At 43.5% G+C, this 17,500-nt stretch overlaps 4 protein-coding genes across 5 annotated transcripts in view; 1 reads left to right on the top strand and 3 right to left on the bottom strand.

Annotated features, from left to right (window-relative positions):
* Positions 1-1,414, top strand: part of tshr (thyroid stimulating hormone receptor) — a gene marked incomplete at both ends in the record, with an annotated part of 17,269 nt that extends 15,855 nt beyond the window's left edge. The window contains one exon of the mRNA XM_083689515.1: positions 1-1,414. This exon is cut by the window's left edge and continues 27 nt beyond it. Within this exon, the coding sequence (XP_083545641.1) occupies positions 1-1,414 (1,414 nt within the window).
* Positions 1-17,500, bottom strand: part of LOC310818174 (breast cancer metastasis-suppressor 1-like protein-A) — a 409,511-nt gene that overhangs the window by 265,860 nt on the left and 126,151 nt on the right. The window lies entirely within an intron of this gene.
* On the bottom strand, positions 6,907-13,117 carry gtf2a1 (general transcription factor IIA, 1). 2 transcript variants are annotated; one of them, XM_083689127.1, is made up of 11 exons: positions 12,903-13,117; positions 11,085-11,186; positions 10,606-10,768; positions 10,352-10,416; positions 9,710-9,785; positions 8,955-8,987; positions 8,522-8,673; positions 8,039-8,140; positions 7,537-7,809; positions 7,245-7,334; positions 6,907-7,067 (listed from the first exon to the last, which is right to left on the bottom strand). In XM_083689127.1, the coding sequence occupies exons 1-11, from the start codon at positions 12,930-12,932 to the stop codon at positions 6,960-6,962; spliced, it is 1,194 nt and encodes a 397-aa protein (XP_083545253.1). In that variant the 5' UTR covers positions 12,933-13,117; the 3' UTR covers positions 6,907-6,959. The 2 variants fall into 2 exon arrangements, with proteins under 2 accessions (XP_083545253.1, XP_083545254.1); XM_083689128.1 differs by lacking the exon at positions 8,955-8,987.
* The window catches only part of ches1 (checkpoint suppressor 1), a 34,284-nt gene continuing 32,068 nt past the window's right edge, over positions 15,285-17,500 (bottom strand). The window contains exon 6 of the mRNA XM_083688284.1: positions 15,285-17,500. This exon is cut by the window's right edge and continues 1,916 nt beyond it. The gene's annotated coding sequence lies outside the window, so the exon portion shown is untranslated.

Here is a 17,500-nt window from a genome sequence, read left to right on the forward strand (position 1 = left end):
GACTGCCTTCTATGACCAGCACCAGAAGAGGTCTGTGGGCCCTCTCAGGGTCCCGTTCCTGCAGAGCGACGCGGCCGAGGCAGTGGACCAGGAAACCAGCAACGGTGTCCTCAAGGACACCCAGGGAGACTCCAGACGAGACTTCCATAGCAGCCTGCACTACCACGCCTACTTCGGGGGCCAGCCGGACGATGACGTGGGCTTCGGGGAGACCCTCAAGAACCCCCAGGAGGACACCAGCCAGGACTTCGACAGTCGCTATGACTATGTCGTCTGCGAGGAGGGTGAGGAGGTAACCTGCGCCCCTGCGCCTGACGAGTTCAACCCGTGCGAGGACATCATGGGCTTCGGCTTCCTGCGTGTGTCCGTGTGGTTTGTCAGCCTGCTGGCCGTGCTGGGTAATGTGGTGGTCCTATTGGTCCTCCTCACCAGTCACTACAAGCTCTCCGTCTCCCGCTTCCTCATGTGCCACCTGGCCTTCGCCGACCTCTGCATGGGCATCTACCTCCTCCTCATCGCCTCTGTGGACCTGCATACGCGGGCGGAGTACTACAACCACGCCATCGACTGGCAGACGGGGCCCGGGTGCGGCCTGGCGGGGTTCTTCACCGTCTTCGCCAGCGAGCTGTCAGTCTACACACTGACGGTGATTACTCTGGAGAGGTGGCACGCCATCACCTTCGCCATGCGGCTGGACAGGAAGCTGCGTCTGCCCCACGCTGCGGCAGTCATGCTGGGTGGCTGGTTGTTCTGTCTCCTGCTGGCTCTGCTGCCCCTAGTGGGCGTCAGCAGTTATCAGAAGGTCAGTATCTGCCTCCCCATGGATACCCAGTCCACTGCCGCCCAGGTCTACATCGTATCAGTCCTGATCCTCAACATCCTGGCGTTTCTGGTCATCTGCGCCTGTTATATAAAGATCTACTGCGCTGTGCACAACCCCCACTACCGGTCGGGTTCCAAGGACACCAACATCGCCAAGCGCATGGCCGTCCTCATCTTCACCGACTTCCTGTGCATGGCGCCCATCTCCTTCTACGCCATGTCGGCGGTGGTGGACCGTCCTCTCATCACCGTCTCCAACTCCAAGATCCTGCTGGTCCTCTTCTACCCGCTCAACTCCTGCGCCAATCCCTTCCTCTATGCCATCTTCACCAAGGCCTTCAGAGGAGACGTCTTCATTCTACTCAGTAAAGTAGGGTTGTGCCAACAGCGGGCACAACTGTTCCGGGGTCAGACGGTCTCGTCTAAAGGGAGCAGTGGTGTGTGCAAGGGCAGGAGGGATAGAGATAGAGATAGGGACAGGAGAGGACCGGAGGAGGTGCCCATCCACCTGCAGGAGTGCTCCGGACACACCTACCTCCAGCCTGGCAAACAGCAGCCCAGCCCGGAGGAGAGCCGCAGCCTGGACACGTGAGGCCAAACTCAGCCTGGGATGGTCAGGAAGTCCTGGTCGTGTCAGGAAGAGGTGGTTGGGTTGTGGAAAGATGGAGCGATGAAATCAAAACTGGACGTGTCGGTGTGTTGATCTGTTGGGACACTTTACAGCAAGCCAGTATTTTCTCTGCACTTTTTGCTTGCATTTGACTGTTTTTATAATTTTGGCCGTGATGTTTTTACAAGTCTGGTTGTTGGAGAATATCATGTGTCAGAGAAATATTTGATTTTATGGTCGATTGCAAATAACATCATCTGGAGATTATTTCATTTTAGCCTCATCTTGTTCCTTTTACTCTGAAAGAAACACTGATGAAATACAGAGAAAATTGTGTGCTCAAAATTCATTGTTATGATACAAACGGCAAATGGAAAGTATACAGTACATTCCTCTCTCAAAAACCCTCACACATGAGAATAGAAAGACTTGTTATGACACCTAAACTCTCAAACATTTCATCTATTAAATACAAGTTATTTTTAGTAGGATTGTGAAGGCAAGGCACTGTATTCCTGATCAACTATTGAACAGCCTGCAGGTCCAGGGCGTTTCACAGAAGCAAACCAGACCTAACTTAATGGGAAATATTGGCAACCTTATAATGCTTCAGAAATATCTGTGTAAATACTGTTTGTAAATGAAAAGAGTAATTGATGTTAGAGACTGTATCTTTATATGCTTTTTTCATCAATGTTAAAAACAAACCAGGAAAATGTGGCAAGGGAAGTGAGCAAATGTGTTTGTCTTTACATGGCATCAATCTATAGCAGCCATAATGTAAAAACCAGACATGAGTGTTTTTACAGGAATTGGACTCTATTGAACAATATCTATATGTGACTTGGTCTTGTCCCAAATGTATACAGTATATCACCCTTTCTGAGATTCATTAAACATTTGTCTACTTTCTACCTTTTTTCTCATCATCCTATCCTCATAGCTACATTATTGCTACTGAAACTGAACGGATCCAACTGAACATTGATAAAGAATGTCCAGAAATACACCCGACCCCGAAAAAGCACAGGATCTAATTACAAAAGTAAATATACCAGCCGTATTTTTAATTATTAGTCATTTTATTGCAATTAGAGAAAGGTAAAATAATAAATGTATACTTTCCGTATCCTTTTTTTTTTTTTTTTTTCTTTTTTTTTTTTTACTTCTCAGGAATGTGATAGTTTTTCTTGTGTAGTGATATCCTCAAGAGGAAATAAGTGACTTAGACAATCAAAGAAGTTACGCCGTGGTGCTTTGCTAGGAAAGCTTTAACCAAACCAAACAGCCTGAAACGTGCAAGCTGTAGGTAGTGAGATACTGAGCTATGAGGAGTTAAAGGACACCTTCTGCCAATGGCCGCTTAACATCTGGTTAGCATTTCAACTGGAGTGCGACATTTTCAGGGAAATGCAGACATGCTAAGGAACTTTCCTGGAAAAAGAGATTATTTCGGATACATTTTTTTTCTCACTTGCAAGAGGCTGAGGCGATATCAAACTAATCTGTTGGGCTAAATAAATTAGCCCGACCTTTGTTATAGAAATATCCCTGAAAGTGGAACTGTGTATTCCTCTTTCTTATAGAATGAGAGTGAGTGATATGAGGTTGATAGAGTGAGAAAGAAATCATGGCGTAGCATAAACTTTCATGGCATAAACTCAAGACACACACACACACACACACACACACACACACTAGGACACACTCAGACAGACAGGGTCAAACAAACTGATGTGAGTTTTACGGAGCCCATTTCTACATTCTTCCCTCTGAGGTTCCCTGCCCTCATCATTCCACTGCTAGTATTTAAAATAAACCCATCTCTGAACTGTTCCTCAAATAAGCAGGGGCAGGGAGCACGGATGGACGAACTCACTGGCATATTGGATTTCTCAACTCAAGTACACTGGGAAAATCATTGGAATAGAATAGAAAGAGAGAAGGGTGCAAATAGCTTTCAGATCTTACGGTATCTGAGCTGGTCTGTGAATTCAAGCTGATTTTAGAGTGTTTAACATATATATATATATTTTTTTTTAACAATATAAGGAATGGTCTGTGAAATTGTGCTGTTTTTAGGGTTTTGAACACACAGAGCAGGTTGTTTTTGTGTCCTTCCTCATACACAGGTCTATGGGGTCAGCAGGTCCAGACGCTACTCTTGTAAGGTCAGCTCTCTGAAATCACTCACATGGGACAACCTGAGTGTTCCAGGCTCTCCCTCACAAAGAGAGAGTGAGGTGAAGGGCAAAGAAAACACTCCTCCCTCTCTGACTCTTCAAGTGTCTCCAGACCGAACGCCGTCTTCTATCATGTGCGCCAATGAACCACACACAGCTACAGTCTCAACCGTTTTAAATGGCCTCTTTTCCGCTATGACTACTGATCGCTGAATAAACAGTACCTGTAGTCTCATCCCTGAACCACTATCTCCAATAAGCACTCACTTGTCACATGAGACTATTAGTTGAACTGACTGGCTACATTTCTGCCATACTGATTTCAAATGAGTGGAAAAAGAGGATAGTTTAGAATATTGAGATGGCCCCCGGTCTGAAAGTCAGGCCCAGACAAGGAAACACCTGACGTCTCCAGAGCCTCATGGACTACAGGCATACGTCAGCATTCCCTTTTCTAGTGTTCAGGAGTACTACAAGGTCTACTTAATTTGGAGCGTTTAGGATCCATTATCCTTCCACTCAGACTGAGGGATCAACTGTGTGTGTGGCATACTGTATATCAGGCGTCTGATATCTGTCCATTTACAATCAGTGGCTAAATCTCTCTGTTCTGAAAAGTACCCAGAGTTACAACTAGGCTCTGCTCCCAGTACCACACTTTTATCTTATAATTACCCAAAAGAAAACATGCAGGTCCCAGTATCAGGGCCTGGATGGAATTAGGGCAAGGAGAACGCCCACTTAACCGGACTGCCATCCAATATTTAGATTATCCCTCCCAAATGTGGAAAAACGTGGATTAAACATGATTCTGTAGTTTTCAGCCCAGCGCAAGAAGGATTGTGGCTAATGTAATCCTGAGATGTGAGAAGGTTGTACTCAGTACTTTGTACTACAATATTTTACAGTCATTTGTCAGCATTATCGGTACAGCAAGTATGATATATGCAATATTCCTAAACATGATGAGGATATATGACTGAAACCGTTGGAACTGACCCCCCACCATAAATACCGGCCAAGCACAATTTTTCATATTACTTTAATTCAAATGTTAGCAAAGGCAAAAAACTCAATGGGTTTGTTCAATAAAATACTACAATTTCTAATTATTTGTATTCAAAGCACAGCCTTCCAAGTTATGGTAATTTACAAAGATCTTTGATTTAAAAAAAAGAAAAAAAAAAAAAAAAGGGGGGAAAAAAGAACAGTATTATATGAATGATAAAAACAATACATTTCCCTCACAAACAGTTCTTTGAACAGCAGATGAAATGCATGGTACATTTAAGAATAAAAAAAGAAAAGAAAAAATACATTTTCAAGAGAGATCCTCTTAAAATGCTTATCTTAATATGTGAATACCCGGAAGCCAAAATAAAATCCAAAAGGCACACATAAGAAATGACATCAGGGGACTGACACACGTGGAGTTATGAACTATGGTGAATTGATTTGATTACATCGCTACTAGTTCAACAGAGGAGAGAGGCTCAGTGCTGCTGGCCTGAACCCAAAGTTCTAGAATCAACATTCTGACGTTCCAGAAACAATGTTCTACTCTGTGAAATGGTCTAATATATACGTTCCACGGCACAATGATTATTTCAATACAGTTTAGTCATGACTTGGAACATTGTGTCTGTCTACACAGGCATATGTATACTGTACATGAAACCAAACAGCATCAAAGCAACAGAAAAGAAGCTGAAAACATACTTTATTTATTCATTTCAAAATGTATGCATCAGGGCACCATTAAAACAAACTGCAGGGAACACACATGGGCCACCCCGTGAAACTTGCTTGAACAGGATTTTTTTTTTTTTCTTTATTTTTTTTTTTTTAAAAACCATGATTAAAATCAAAAGCACAAGACAGCGCATTGGAGCACAGGGCATGATGAAGCCTAGTCCAGCCAACAGAGGAAAAAGGAACACTTATTATAATAAGAGCACAGTTTGGTGCGGCTTTTTTACCCCCCCCCCAAAAAAAAAATATAACATTGCCTGAGCTTTCAGGAATAAATACAAAAAAAAAAAAAATCATAAAAAGTCTATTGTATTGTAACATCAGGGATGTGGGGTGTCGAAAAACATTGAACTGACGACACCATCTTCAGGGGCAAACAAGCAGTGTTTCTCACGCACGCACATACGCACGCACGCACGCACGCACGCACCACACACACACACACACACCCACGCACGCAACACACAGCACACGAGAAAAGCAGCCAGCAGGATTATGGCTATGGACGAACTCGAATGAGACTGACTTTACAAAAACATTGACACTGACAGTGCAAATCTTCAGACGGCGGTAAGTACTGAATAAGAAGTCCAGATAACACACAAAACAGGAAAACTTTCATCTAGGTATGAAGACAAGACATTTGTACAACTGTATCCATTCATAGGTTGGTTTTTTTGCTCTTTCTTTCTTTGCTATGGTTCAGTCAGGATTAGGCTTGAGAAGAAGCTGACGGGAAGAAATCTTAGACTCGGCACTCTTCGAAAATAAAAACCAGGCCTTCACACTATTACTGTCATTCATGTCTTTTTTTGCCTTTTAGTGTCTCGTGTTGTTTTTCCATCCCAAAAAATAATTTCTTAAAAACTTTTAAAACAATAACAGAAAGGGCGTAACTACTGCAGAACAGTGTGGCACCAGTGTTAACCGGATACACGGAAACTTCTAGTATCGATCAGAAGATCAGGTGGCAGGAATATCAGTGAAAATGGAATCAAGATCTACAACCAGATAGTAAGCCGATGCAACCAGCCGTTCAACACGAGGGCGGCCATCTTAACTCAAGCACCGGTGTCAACTGTCACTGTCGGCAGCCAGTCACTTTTAAACAAGACAACTGGGGTTCAACAGCTTCCCTATCCCTTCACTTGGGGGGGGGGGTCAGGGTTGGTTTGACCTGTTTTTTCGGGGGGTTGCTTCAGGTCTACCTGGTCCACTATAACTACAAGAGTGTGAAAACAAAGACTGTTCGAATGGAAGGGAATTCAGATATGGAAGCCTCCAAGCTCAAGGATCCACTATCCTCAGCTCTGCATTGTGGAAGCCTCTTGGTAATCAAGCTTGTTAGGTCGATGTTGGTACCAGTCAGGGTAGGTGGAAGGCAGCTCACAGTTTCTCCGATGTTATTATCGTTTTTGTTTCTTCTCTCCCTACCACCACCACCACCGGTCTCCTGTAATGTATCCAGTCCCAGGGTCTTTGATGTGTTTTCGCTTTCTAAACTGGACAGAAATTTCCAGAGTTCCTTCCTGGTGTCTCTTTTCTTTTTTTTGTTGCTTTTTTTTGCTTTTTTTGTTTTTGCTTTGATGTTTTTACCACTCTGCGTCCCCGATGGCTTTGGAGAAGACGTAATCTCGCCCGTTCAGATTCATGATCCCGTCCTTCAGGTGGAATTTCCATTTGTTCTTACTTCTGTGGATCTGAGGGGAAGAAAGAGAGACGGCACAGCGTGGGCGTTAGAAGCAGACAGGGCTCAACGATGACGTCACCTACGCACACACACAGGATGTCTGGGCTTTCCCATACAAAAGAGGTTTGACCCCTGTCGCAGATTTATTCTCTCTCTCTCTCTCTCTCGTATCAGAGGATAACCTTACCTTGTCATACTGGCACACAACCACATTCTCTGTGTCGAACAGTTCTTGGTCCTCCTCGTCACTCACGTCATCTCCGCTGTTCAGCGGCTCCTTAGACCCCAGGGAGGGAAGAGAGATGTTAATTACATCCTAATAACAACATTATTATTAGAAGATTCCCCACAGCTAGCTACGCAGTGGCATTCTACAGTGTTTCACAAAGGGTGGGTTAAGGCCCAAGCACACTGTAGGACCTCACTGGAAGTTCTAGTGGTTCATAAGAACTTTGTAGCGGCGCAGAGTTACCACGCACCTCTTCAACCTGCCCGTCTTCGCCGCCATCTTTGTCCTTTTCTTCGTCCTCGTCTTCGTCATACTCATCCTCCTCTTCCTCGTCCTCCTCCGAGGAAGTGTCTCCAGCGCCGTCGACCTGCAGCATCATGGGGGGCTGCTGCTGCTGTGGGGCCTGTGGTGCAGCTGCGCCCTGGGCCTGCTGCACCTGCTGCACCTGCTGCACCTGCTGGACCTGCTGCTGGACCTGTTGCTGTACCTGAGCGACTGTCTGACCCGGCATAGCCTGCATCACCTACACATGGGCCGATAGTAATAGTTACGACATGCATAAGTGTGGAAGAGGATATTTGGTAGATGGAATTACCATTTTTATCTTGTAGGATATATCATAATTTGTTCATTTGATAATCTATTGGATAAGGACAGATTCATCTAGTAGTGTTTACACAGTGAGTCATCAACAGTAAAATGCATTGCACCCAGATGCATTAGCTCAGGGTGTTGAGGGGCCCAGTGCTGACCTGTGCGTTCTGCTGGACCTTGTTCCCTGTGAGGACGATCTGCTGTGGCTGGATGATGACTCCTGTCTGCTGGGGCATCCCTCCCTGGAGAGGAGCCAGGACCTGACAGAAAACACACAGCAATGTGGACCATTTACCCCCCCCAACTGAACAACCACCACTCCACTCACTCAATACACAAACACAACACTGAATACGCTGCTCTGAATACAGACCAAGTCTTCTGCTTCCCGGATAATCAGGAAGTGGCCTAAGAATACTCCTACCTGGTGTTGGACTGTAGCCATGAGGAAGACTACCTCCACCAGGGGGCCTTATGCCTGTATGAGAGGTTCTAACTCCACTAGGAGACCACCTGCACTGGGTAGATTAAGTACCTCCACTGGGGGGGGGGGCATACCTCCACAAGGGAGCCTACCTACGCTAGAACTAAATCTAGCTAAAACACCATAATATACCTGGGAGAGGAGGATGTTGACCTACCTGTGTGATGGGGCGTACCTGCTGTATGACTGGGGCCTGCACACCCCCGGGCTGCATCTGGGGCAGGACCTGTTGCTGCAGCACCATCTGCTGCTGGGGCTGGATGATGTACTGAGCCCCGTTGGCAGCTCTCACCACCTGCAGGATCTGACCTGGTAAACAGCAGAGAGAGGGCGAAGACACGATCAGACCATACAAACGCCCACGAGATGATGAACTGAGCCCCTGTTAGGAGCCCTCACCACCTGCAAGATCTGACCTAGGGACAGGAGAAGGCAAGGCAAAGTGTGTTAAAAGGCTAATGGATCATGTTACTGAGCTCTGTAAGGAGCCCGCACTACCTGACAAATCTGACCTGGGGACAGCGGAGGAGAGACAAATAATTTTAAGACAATAAGTACAATACAAAATGCCCATTGGTTGATGTACTGACCCCCAGGAGTTCTCATCACCTGTAGTATCTGACCTAGGGACAGGGGGAGGGCAAGACGAGAGAGTTAGGACTAATCCATTTAAAGCTTAATCTTATGGACTTGATAATGTAATAACCTTTCAATTAACTTTGAGCCTAATCTTCCTTCGGTGTCATCACCAATCCCCCCCATACGTTGAGGAATTGCAAACTGACCTACCTACAATTAACATCACGTATGTTTTTTTTAATCACATGAAAAACAAAATGAAAAACATGAATACAGATGCCACATAACTATGATATCCTTGAACATTCTACGCTTTGTCGACTATTTCTAAATCTAGGGCATCTGAAGAAATCCAGAGCAATTTAGGAGGACCCAGGATTCCACCCATGCTACCCATTTAACTTGCTTTAATCCTGCATTACAGTAAAGTCACAAGATATGAAGTTATCTTTAATCTCAGCCGTTCTCTGAACCCTTTCTTTAGGTGTTTTATCTTCCCGCTACATTACACAATAGATACATGGGCTCATTAAAACCTGTCTGTTACCTTTTAGGCCTACGCACTCTATTGTAACGTAATGTAAACGTATGTTAACTTTGTATTTTGGATTTTCTGTTGTGTATTTTCTATGTGCTAGTGCATTATTATTATTATTAGTAGTAGTAGTATTTCCTGTATGTTTCTGACAGTACAAAATAAATTCCTTCTGGAAAACATAAAGTAATCTAATCTAATCTAATGCCTGAGCTGGTATGTTGATGGTACCTTGGCTGGTTATGAGCTGCTGGTAGGGGCTGACTCCCGTGGGCAAGGCCAGGGTTGCTGCGGTGGCTGCTGCACTCTAGAGGAGGACCAGAGAACACACAGTCACAAAACAGAACAAGACCTAAACACAGGGGGAGAACAGATAGAGAGTCCTCTAGTCAGAGAAGGGAGGAGGGGAAAGAGAGAGAGAGTCCATGTATCTATGTCTGATCGGACTTCAGACAATACCAGATGGTAGGAGGAGGAGGGGGGGGCTTGGGGGGGTGAAAGTGTGATGAGTGTGAGACTCTTCCAGCTTTATCTGCCCTGTAATCCAGTCTGAAATCCATAGCTCTCACTAAACGATTTCCTGAGCGATCTACCTCCCCACTCCCATCTGTCCCCCAGCTGGAGTGGTCCGAGTCACGCTCAAAGCAACACTCACGCCTATGGGTTTGGGTGGGTGTGGGTGTGTATGTGTGTGTGTTAGGTTAGGGACCATTTATACACATGAGAGAGGGGACCGACACTTCTATCTGCAGGATTCACTTCTAATTGACACTGAGGGGAATTTGAGTGAATTCCTTGAGTATTTTTTTTTTTAATTTCACATCATTTCTAAGCGAATGGGAAAGGTCTGGATCTACAGACAACATCACTCACCATCCCAGTTGCATTCATATGCTGCAGAATCTTAGGATCCTGCACAATGACTTGCTGCTGGGGAGCTGTGGAAAGACATGAGACAAAATGTATTGCATTCGTTTCTTAGAATTTGTGAATGTTGGGATACGACAGCACACTATTGGGACTACTCCATTTGTATCAGGCAATCTAAATCCAGCGCTGTTCAAGTCTTTGATATGGGCTATGTATTCTACCCCATGTCTGGTCAGGACCGGGGGGGGGTCTCTCACCGTGCTGCTGCTGGGGGGGGAGCAGGACCTGCTGTGCCTGAGCTTGCTGTGTGACCTGCTGGGCTTGCTGGGCCTGCTGCTGGGCGGCGGCCTGGAGGGCTTGCTGCTCCTCTGTGTGGAAGCCCTCCACTGCCTTTGACTGCATCAGCTTGTTCTCCCACAGCTACAGGGAAGGAGAGAGAGAGAAAGACAGCGTTAAATAGAGATAGGGTAGTTAATCATCTGCTAATTGTCACCTACTTGAAGATGAAGAAGGGATGAATTTAAAGTGCCCCCTGCCTCCAGTGAAAAATAGAAAAGCCCATTACTATGCACTTCAACATCAACCACTAAAATACATGTTAGATGTAGAGTTATATAGTTATTACAGCATTATTACACAGGCATAACCAGTATGTTGACATAATGTAAAGTGTAACCGATGGGAAGTACGTGTCATGGTTTTAAAAAATATTTGAGAAATTGGATGAGTTCAATACCGTTTTCAGCTCCATAAGGACCTGCTCATCCACTCCTTCATCCAGGAAGAGTTCCCGGACCTCGTTGATCACATCTTCGATCACAGACCTATAGAGTTTAGGCTGAGACAACAATAATAAGGACACTGTTAAGAGTTGATCTGGGTACCAGTCTACTATACATCAACATGGTGGCAATGTCAACTTCATCCTGAGAGACAGACCGTTGGAAATTATGTTTTATTGGTCAACCCAATGCATTATCATTTGAATGTAGCTTGTAACCTTATGTGCTACTGATGACTTTTGAATTAAACAACACTTAGTTAGTAATGTATTTGACAATCTAAAACTACTTAACCATAGTTTGCAAGACCTTTTTTTTTTTTTGGCAAGATTCCTGCTTATCTACAAACAAAACTGACAGCTAAAATTCATGCACATAAGGGGGTATAATTCAGCACTAATGTCCTGGACCTAGCCCTCAGATTGTTTTCTTATTCTAATTTCACAATATTCAATGACATGGTCACTGTAGTTTTTGGTGCAATTCACCACGTGTACTCGCACGCTGAGCGCATAAAAGATATTTACATTACACGTCAAAAACAGACAGGTTGGAATTCGGTCAGTTATGTTGCCTGTACCTCAAGCTATAAAATGTGCATCTAGTTGACTCAGATCCGATGCATAACAACAACCCCAACCATTACATTAGCAAGCTGATCGCCGACCAGCTAAACTAAAATGGTCGCGCTCGCTCAATAACAACGACAGAGGCCACTGCGCTTTCCCCGGTGTCCGCAGCGCGGACCTCGGTCTCTCCCTCCCTCCCTCGCCCTGTCTGCTCACTATTTAAGGCACAGTCTGCTGTTTATATGTAGAGCCAGTGACGTAGCGTTGAGTAGCACCTTCCCATCCCAGGCAGTCTATATTAGAGAGCCAATATGGCTGTATAAAACGAGGCAGCGCAGGGGAGGAGGGTCAGAACCGTCGAGAGAGGAGACATGGAAGCCATTTTACGCAGCAGCGGTCTGCGCAGCGTTGCCTCGTGCCGGAGTCGCTTATCGTGGATTTATTCATATATCGACATATTAGAAACTGCTAATATGTCTTCGGGTCTATAGATTATTTTGGGGCCAGCAAATAATAAATAGTGAGGAATGAGAGAGTGCAGGTTTGGGGCAGCGAACCAGCCTAGTGCAGTTCGTGGAATGGTGGACAATGGCACATAGCGATCTTTGGAAATTACCAATAAACGTACAGCTGAAAATCAGTTTTAATTTTGACAATGGGATTTTAACAAATGCGCATTGGATGAGAAGGTGCTTCCAACTGTACATCGAGGCAAACCACTGCTAACTAACCACCATATCCAGCTCGTGGAACCAAACTCAATTCTTAGCTCTCTCTTTAACTTTGGCTCGCGCCAGTAGCGATCTAGCAAGGCAGTAAGATCAAGAAATGCATAGTTAAACATTTGGAGACCCCAGAATTAAAATGCATCAGCATATTTACTGACGCGCGCTGGCATATCACATTCTTGCTAACCAAAACTGTTGACCCTGCCCAGCTGGCTACCCAGAGTTCTTCTGAAAAATGCAGAGAATTCAAATCTGGTTTCGATAAGAGGTTAAAATGGCCGATTGTTGCACTTATGGCTATTTTATTATTATTATTATTATTATTATTATGATAGCGCCCAACATGTGTTTGCAAAACATTACTCTATATATCCCCTTCTTGCATTCAAATCAAATGCAGTCCTTTGACAGCTAGCTAGCAGTTAGTCTGCCATCCTAGTTGTTTCTCTGACTATCCTCTGAGATTCATCCTTACCACTGGGTTCGAGTTAGCCGAGCTCGCCATTATACGCGTAGTGTAAAACCACACGAAAAGCAAGCGAGGAATACACCAAAAATAAAGAAAAAAACGATCTAAAACAACTGGGAACGATACTTAAAAGTAGCCGGCATAACTTTTGTAAATAAAACACAGGTTTTTGCGGTCTTATTTACAATCCCGGGCTGCGCTTTCCCAGCCGTCCTTCACCCGTCGTTGTCCTCCTTTATATACTGAGCGATGGAGCTGCGAGTGCGCGAGACATAGGGCAGGGTCAACCCGGTCATTACGCGATGTATCGCGTGAAGTCGGACTGCAGACCAGGAAAGACTGCCGCTGGGAAATGTATTTCTTTTTTCTTTTTCTTTTTTTACAGTTTACGATTTTATGGAATGCAATGAAATGCTCTCAAAACATCTGGTTTATTTCTCCATATCAATTATCATTTTGTTTGATGTCATTTGGTATGTAGAATTTATGTGCAGAAGAAAAACTATGAAGCCAGTTTATTTATAAATTCAACTCTGCAATTTAGCAGACAGACACTGGGATTTCTGGGCTATTTTTCACATCAATTTTTCAATCAGTTATTTTTCCACCAGAGTATAAACAGCTTTGTTTACAAATTGCAATCTTTGTTTTCTTGTATGATTTTTTATTGCATGTATTTGTTTATTCATTAAATGCATGTGTTTGACCCTGCTTGTATCATTTCAAACTATTGTCCTAATTTCTCCAGTTTAAGATACAGTTATATCACCTAAAACTCTGTTATGTAGGCTACTATGAGTTGTCGAGTATTTTGGGGTTACCTGATACTAAAACAATTGTACGGTTACTAGTGTGCCTCATTCATTGGCTTAACTGGTTTTATGTGTGGTTTAGTCTCTCTTGGTCTATTTTACCAGGTGAAAGTTGAGGAAACGTGGTTCAGAACCTAGGAACCTCTTTGGTGTAGTAACTCAGTTTTGCCACACGAGTGCGATCATGCAACACAACACAAAAAGGGGGCATAATTTTCCACTCCATGTAGTGACTGACCCACATCATAATCAATTCAAGCAATGTTGGAATACAAAAAAAAACTATGAATCATTTAAGATGAGTAATTGAAGTGATGACATTTTTTGATGTTTTTGTTCACATCAGACAAGGTATGTCTGCTGTCATGACCAACCAAATACTCCTGCTGCACTTCTAGGGGAAAATTCCCCAAAAGCATAAAGGCATGGAATAAATGAAAGCTGACAAAGAGCCTTGCCTCTACTTCCTGTCTCCATGGAAACTTGCTTCAATGGACATTTTGTGGATATGGATGATATAGACCATGTAGCACAGAACTCACACTACATCAATCAAGTGAACATAGCATACTCTCCACACTGGAGTTCTTAGCAATGCTGCGAGTGCATGACTATATGCATTTGACTTATGAGAAAGGAGATCTAAAGTGTGAATTCTGTTATATCTAGTGTGTCATATAATATTAACAAAATCTTGAAAAATATTACTTTTTCATATGAAAAACAGTCTTGCAAAATATGCAAAAGTGAATTACAGCTCCCAAGAGTCAGACATAATGCTGTGTTATTAAAGGCACACCGCCACCTTTGAGTCTCGGAAACTCAGACCGAATGATGCCCCTTAAAGATGTACAGAATGCGCACTTTCTTCCCTTTCTTTGCTGCAGTTGCATAGCAACAGAGCTGGCTCCAGTTGTGGTGGGAGAGGGAGCGCGGGGAAGCAGTGGCTTGTGATTAAGGCTGTCTTTACTTTAATTATGAATGGGCTTCCACTGCCACATGGTTCCAAAATGGCAACCATCAGATAGGGAGACATTAAGAAACTCTAGGCCTACAAGGCACACACACGCGCACGCACGCACGCACGCACGCACGCACGCACGCACGCACGCACGCACGCACGCACACACACACACACACAGTTTTCAGTCAGAGGTATTATACTCTAATGATTAGGGGGTCAAATAGACACACACACACACACACACACACACACAGTTTTCAGTCAGATGTATGATACTCTAATGATTAGGGGGTCGAAATAGAGTAATTAGCTGGTGGAAAAGACCTTGTTGATGCCATAATAGGAGGTCAGTGATAATGGTCAATTGTGGCAGCTCACAGGCAATCGCCTTGATAATTAATTACTACCAGAGCCATATCTCTGATTAGTACAGAGTTCAATCAGGCAAGCTCAAGCCATCATGTGTTTGCTTGCAGATCTAATGCACTTATATGGCAATGTGAATAGGGCTGGTTTGTACCAACCGTGGAGGTTGATTTGGGTTGCCATGAAAAACATGGTCTTATGAGTTAACTCCTTCAAGCACAACAGTCACTTCTCAACTTTTGCAACTTGTATTTTTTTTATTATTGCAACTGGAAGACAATACATCACATAAACATTATTGTAGGTTTCAGAAAAATGGAAAAGAAAAAACAACATTTATAATCTTTTTCGCCACGCTATTGGACAACGTTGATATTTACATGTATTCGATGATATAGTTTGAAGTCGTTCTTTGGCAATATGATTGCACAACAAGGAAGGAATCAAACATCCAATGGAAAACCAACACCTGGGTGCTCTCTGCATTACATCATCTCACAGAACAATAAAGGTTTGCATTTGACATCTCTACCCTATGGCTTTCAAAACACTCATCTCAAATAGTCACCATAATGGCAGTATATTGTAAAATATTGTCAATTGTAAACAAAACACAAAATAAAAACTGTAACAACAAAACAGCTGGCCTTGTAGGCCTACTGAACATGGTTTTGGCAGGTTTAAGTTAAAAACAGACACATTTGTTTCTCATACCGAGGCTTTTTGCGCAGTGAAAATGTTTCCTAAAATTATCGAGTCCCGTTTACATGTGTTACGAGTTCTATATTTTTTCAAGCAGCAAAGCAGCCATGGGGTCATGAGTTCATTTCTCTTCTGCATGTTAGGGTGAGTCAGAGGAAGAGAGGGTGGTAACTAAAGCAACACATTCTCCTTGACATGCCTCTACAGTCTGAAAACACATTAGTCACCATGACACCGGCTCCTTACTGTAAATACGACAGGACTACTTAACCTGTGTTCCAGGAGCGCTCCCACCACAGAGCTCACCGGAAGTCAAGGCGCCACATGGAACTGTATGACACAGACATTGAGTGTTTTTATGCCAACGTTGATAGCACATTGAATACAATGTCAGTTATGCGTATTAAACTGGTGACAAAAGTCTGTGACAATGGAACCCATAAAGTCTGGTGACAATTGCTTGGCTAACTCCGACATACATAGTTGCTCACTTTTCTTTCAAGTCAAACCAAACTGTTTCTGACTAGTCCTTCTCATTGCACGTACCCTTGGACCACCCCCAAGCTCTGGTAATTTTTTTTCTTTTATCGAAACAGGTTCTTTATGTAACAACAACACTGTATGTACTGTACAATACCTGTACATATCATGAATGGAGGGACAAGTGAGGCTTTCATAACATATACAAATCTAGAGTGGCAGTATGGTAATAGCATGTTTACGGTCTTTGAAAATCTGAGAGTTCACTTCTGCTCCTGTGAAATTCATCCAAACTAAATGATCCATGAACACTTGCTATATTGTATTTGAGACATACATATTACATATTGTTTCTGACGTGACCTTCAACAACAGGTTTGGGTACACACTGATGTAGTGAGCCAGGGAGTCTGTTAGTCATTTCTGAGCAGTCCAATAAACTCTGATGATGTCATACAGTTCCACACACAGACACACACACACACACACAGACACACACACACACACACACACACACACACACACACACGCACACACGCACACACACACACACACACACACACACACACACACACATACACACACACTGCATCCCATTTTCACTGAACAGAGCTAGAGGAGGTTCATGACCAACAGTAACACATTTTACAAAGAAAAAAGAGAGCAAAAACACTATCATAAATAAAGAAAATAAAACAAAATGTGCTCTTCAAACATGTCAAGGACACCAAAACACCAAAAAGTATTGAGGGCAGGCACAATGTTAAAGGGCGTATGGTTTTGGAATTGAACACACACATGCACACAAGCACACACACACACACACACACACACACACACACACACGCACACACACACACACACACACACACACACACACTCAAACACACAACTGACTTCTTCTGAATAACACTAGAACATTGACACGTATCAGTTAAGAGGCAGAAGGAGACTGAAGGCCACACAAGCAGCTGTTCAGTTGACCAATATAGTTTTACCTAAAGCCCACAGTAGCAGGGGCGTCCAATTGCAGAGTGATTTCCCAAAAAAGTTTCTCCCTGAAGAAGATTTGTCTTTAAAAGCCCGCTCTGAAGAAATACAATATCAATTAATTAAAAAACTCTAAATAAAAATGAACAAAATCGAGGGTATAAGAATTGGCGCAAAACCTTTTTTTCCTCCTCTAGATATCTACGTTTATATGAAAATAAGTCATGCTTCATGCTAAATACATTGTTTATCTTACATGATCTTTGAATAAAAAAAGATTTACTTTTTAT

The sequence above is a fragment of the Argentina silus genome (assembly GCF_951799395.1).
Source record: "Argentina silus genome assembly, chromosome: 17".
In the NCBI taxonomy this organism is placed as follows: Eukaryota; Metazoa; Chordata; class Actinopteri; order Argentiniformes; family Argentinidae; genus Argentina; species Argentina silus.

Excerpts from the sequence above, each read along its gene's own strand:
- gtf2a1 (XM_083689127.1), bottom strand. The coding sequence starts at position 12,932 with ATGGCGAGCTCGGCTAACTCGAACCCAGTG. Across the intron at positions 7,810-8,038 it reads AGGTCCAGCAGAACGCACAG|GTGATGCAGGCTATGCCGGG; the intron begins GTCAGCACTGGG and ends GCCCATGTGTAG. Across the intron at positions 7,335-7,536 it reads AAGACGGGCAGGTTGAAGAG|GAGCCGCTGAACAGCGGAGA; the intron begins GTGCGTGGTAAC and ends CTGGGGTCTAAG.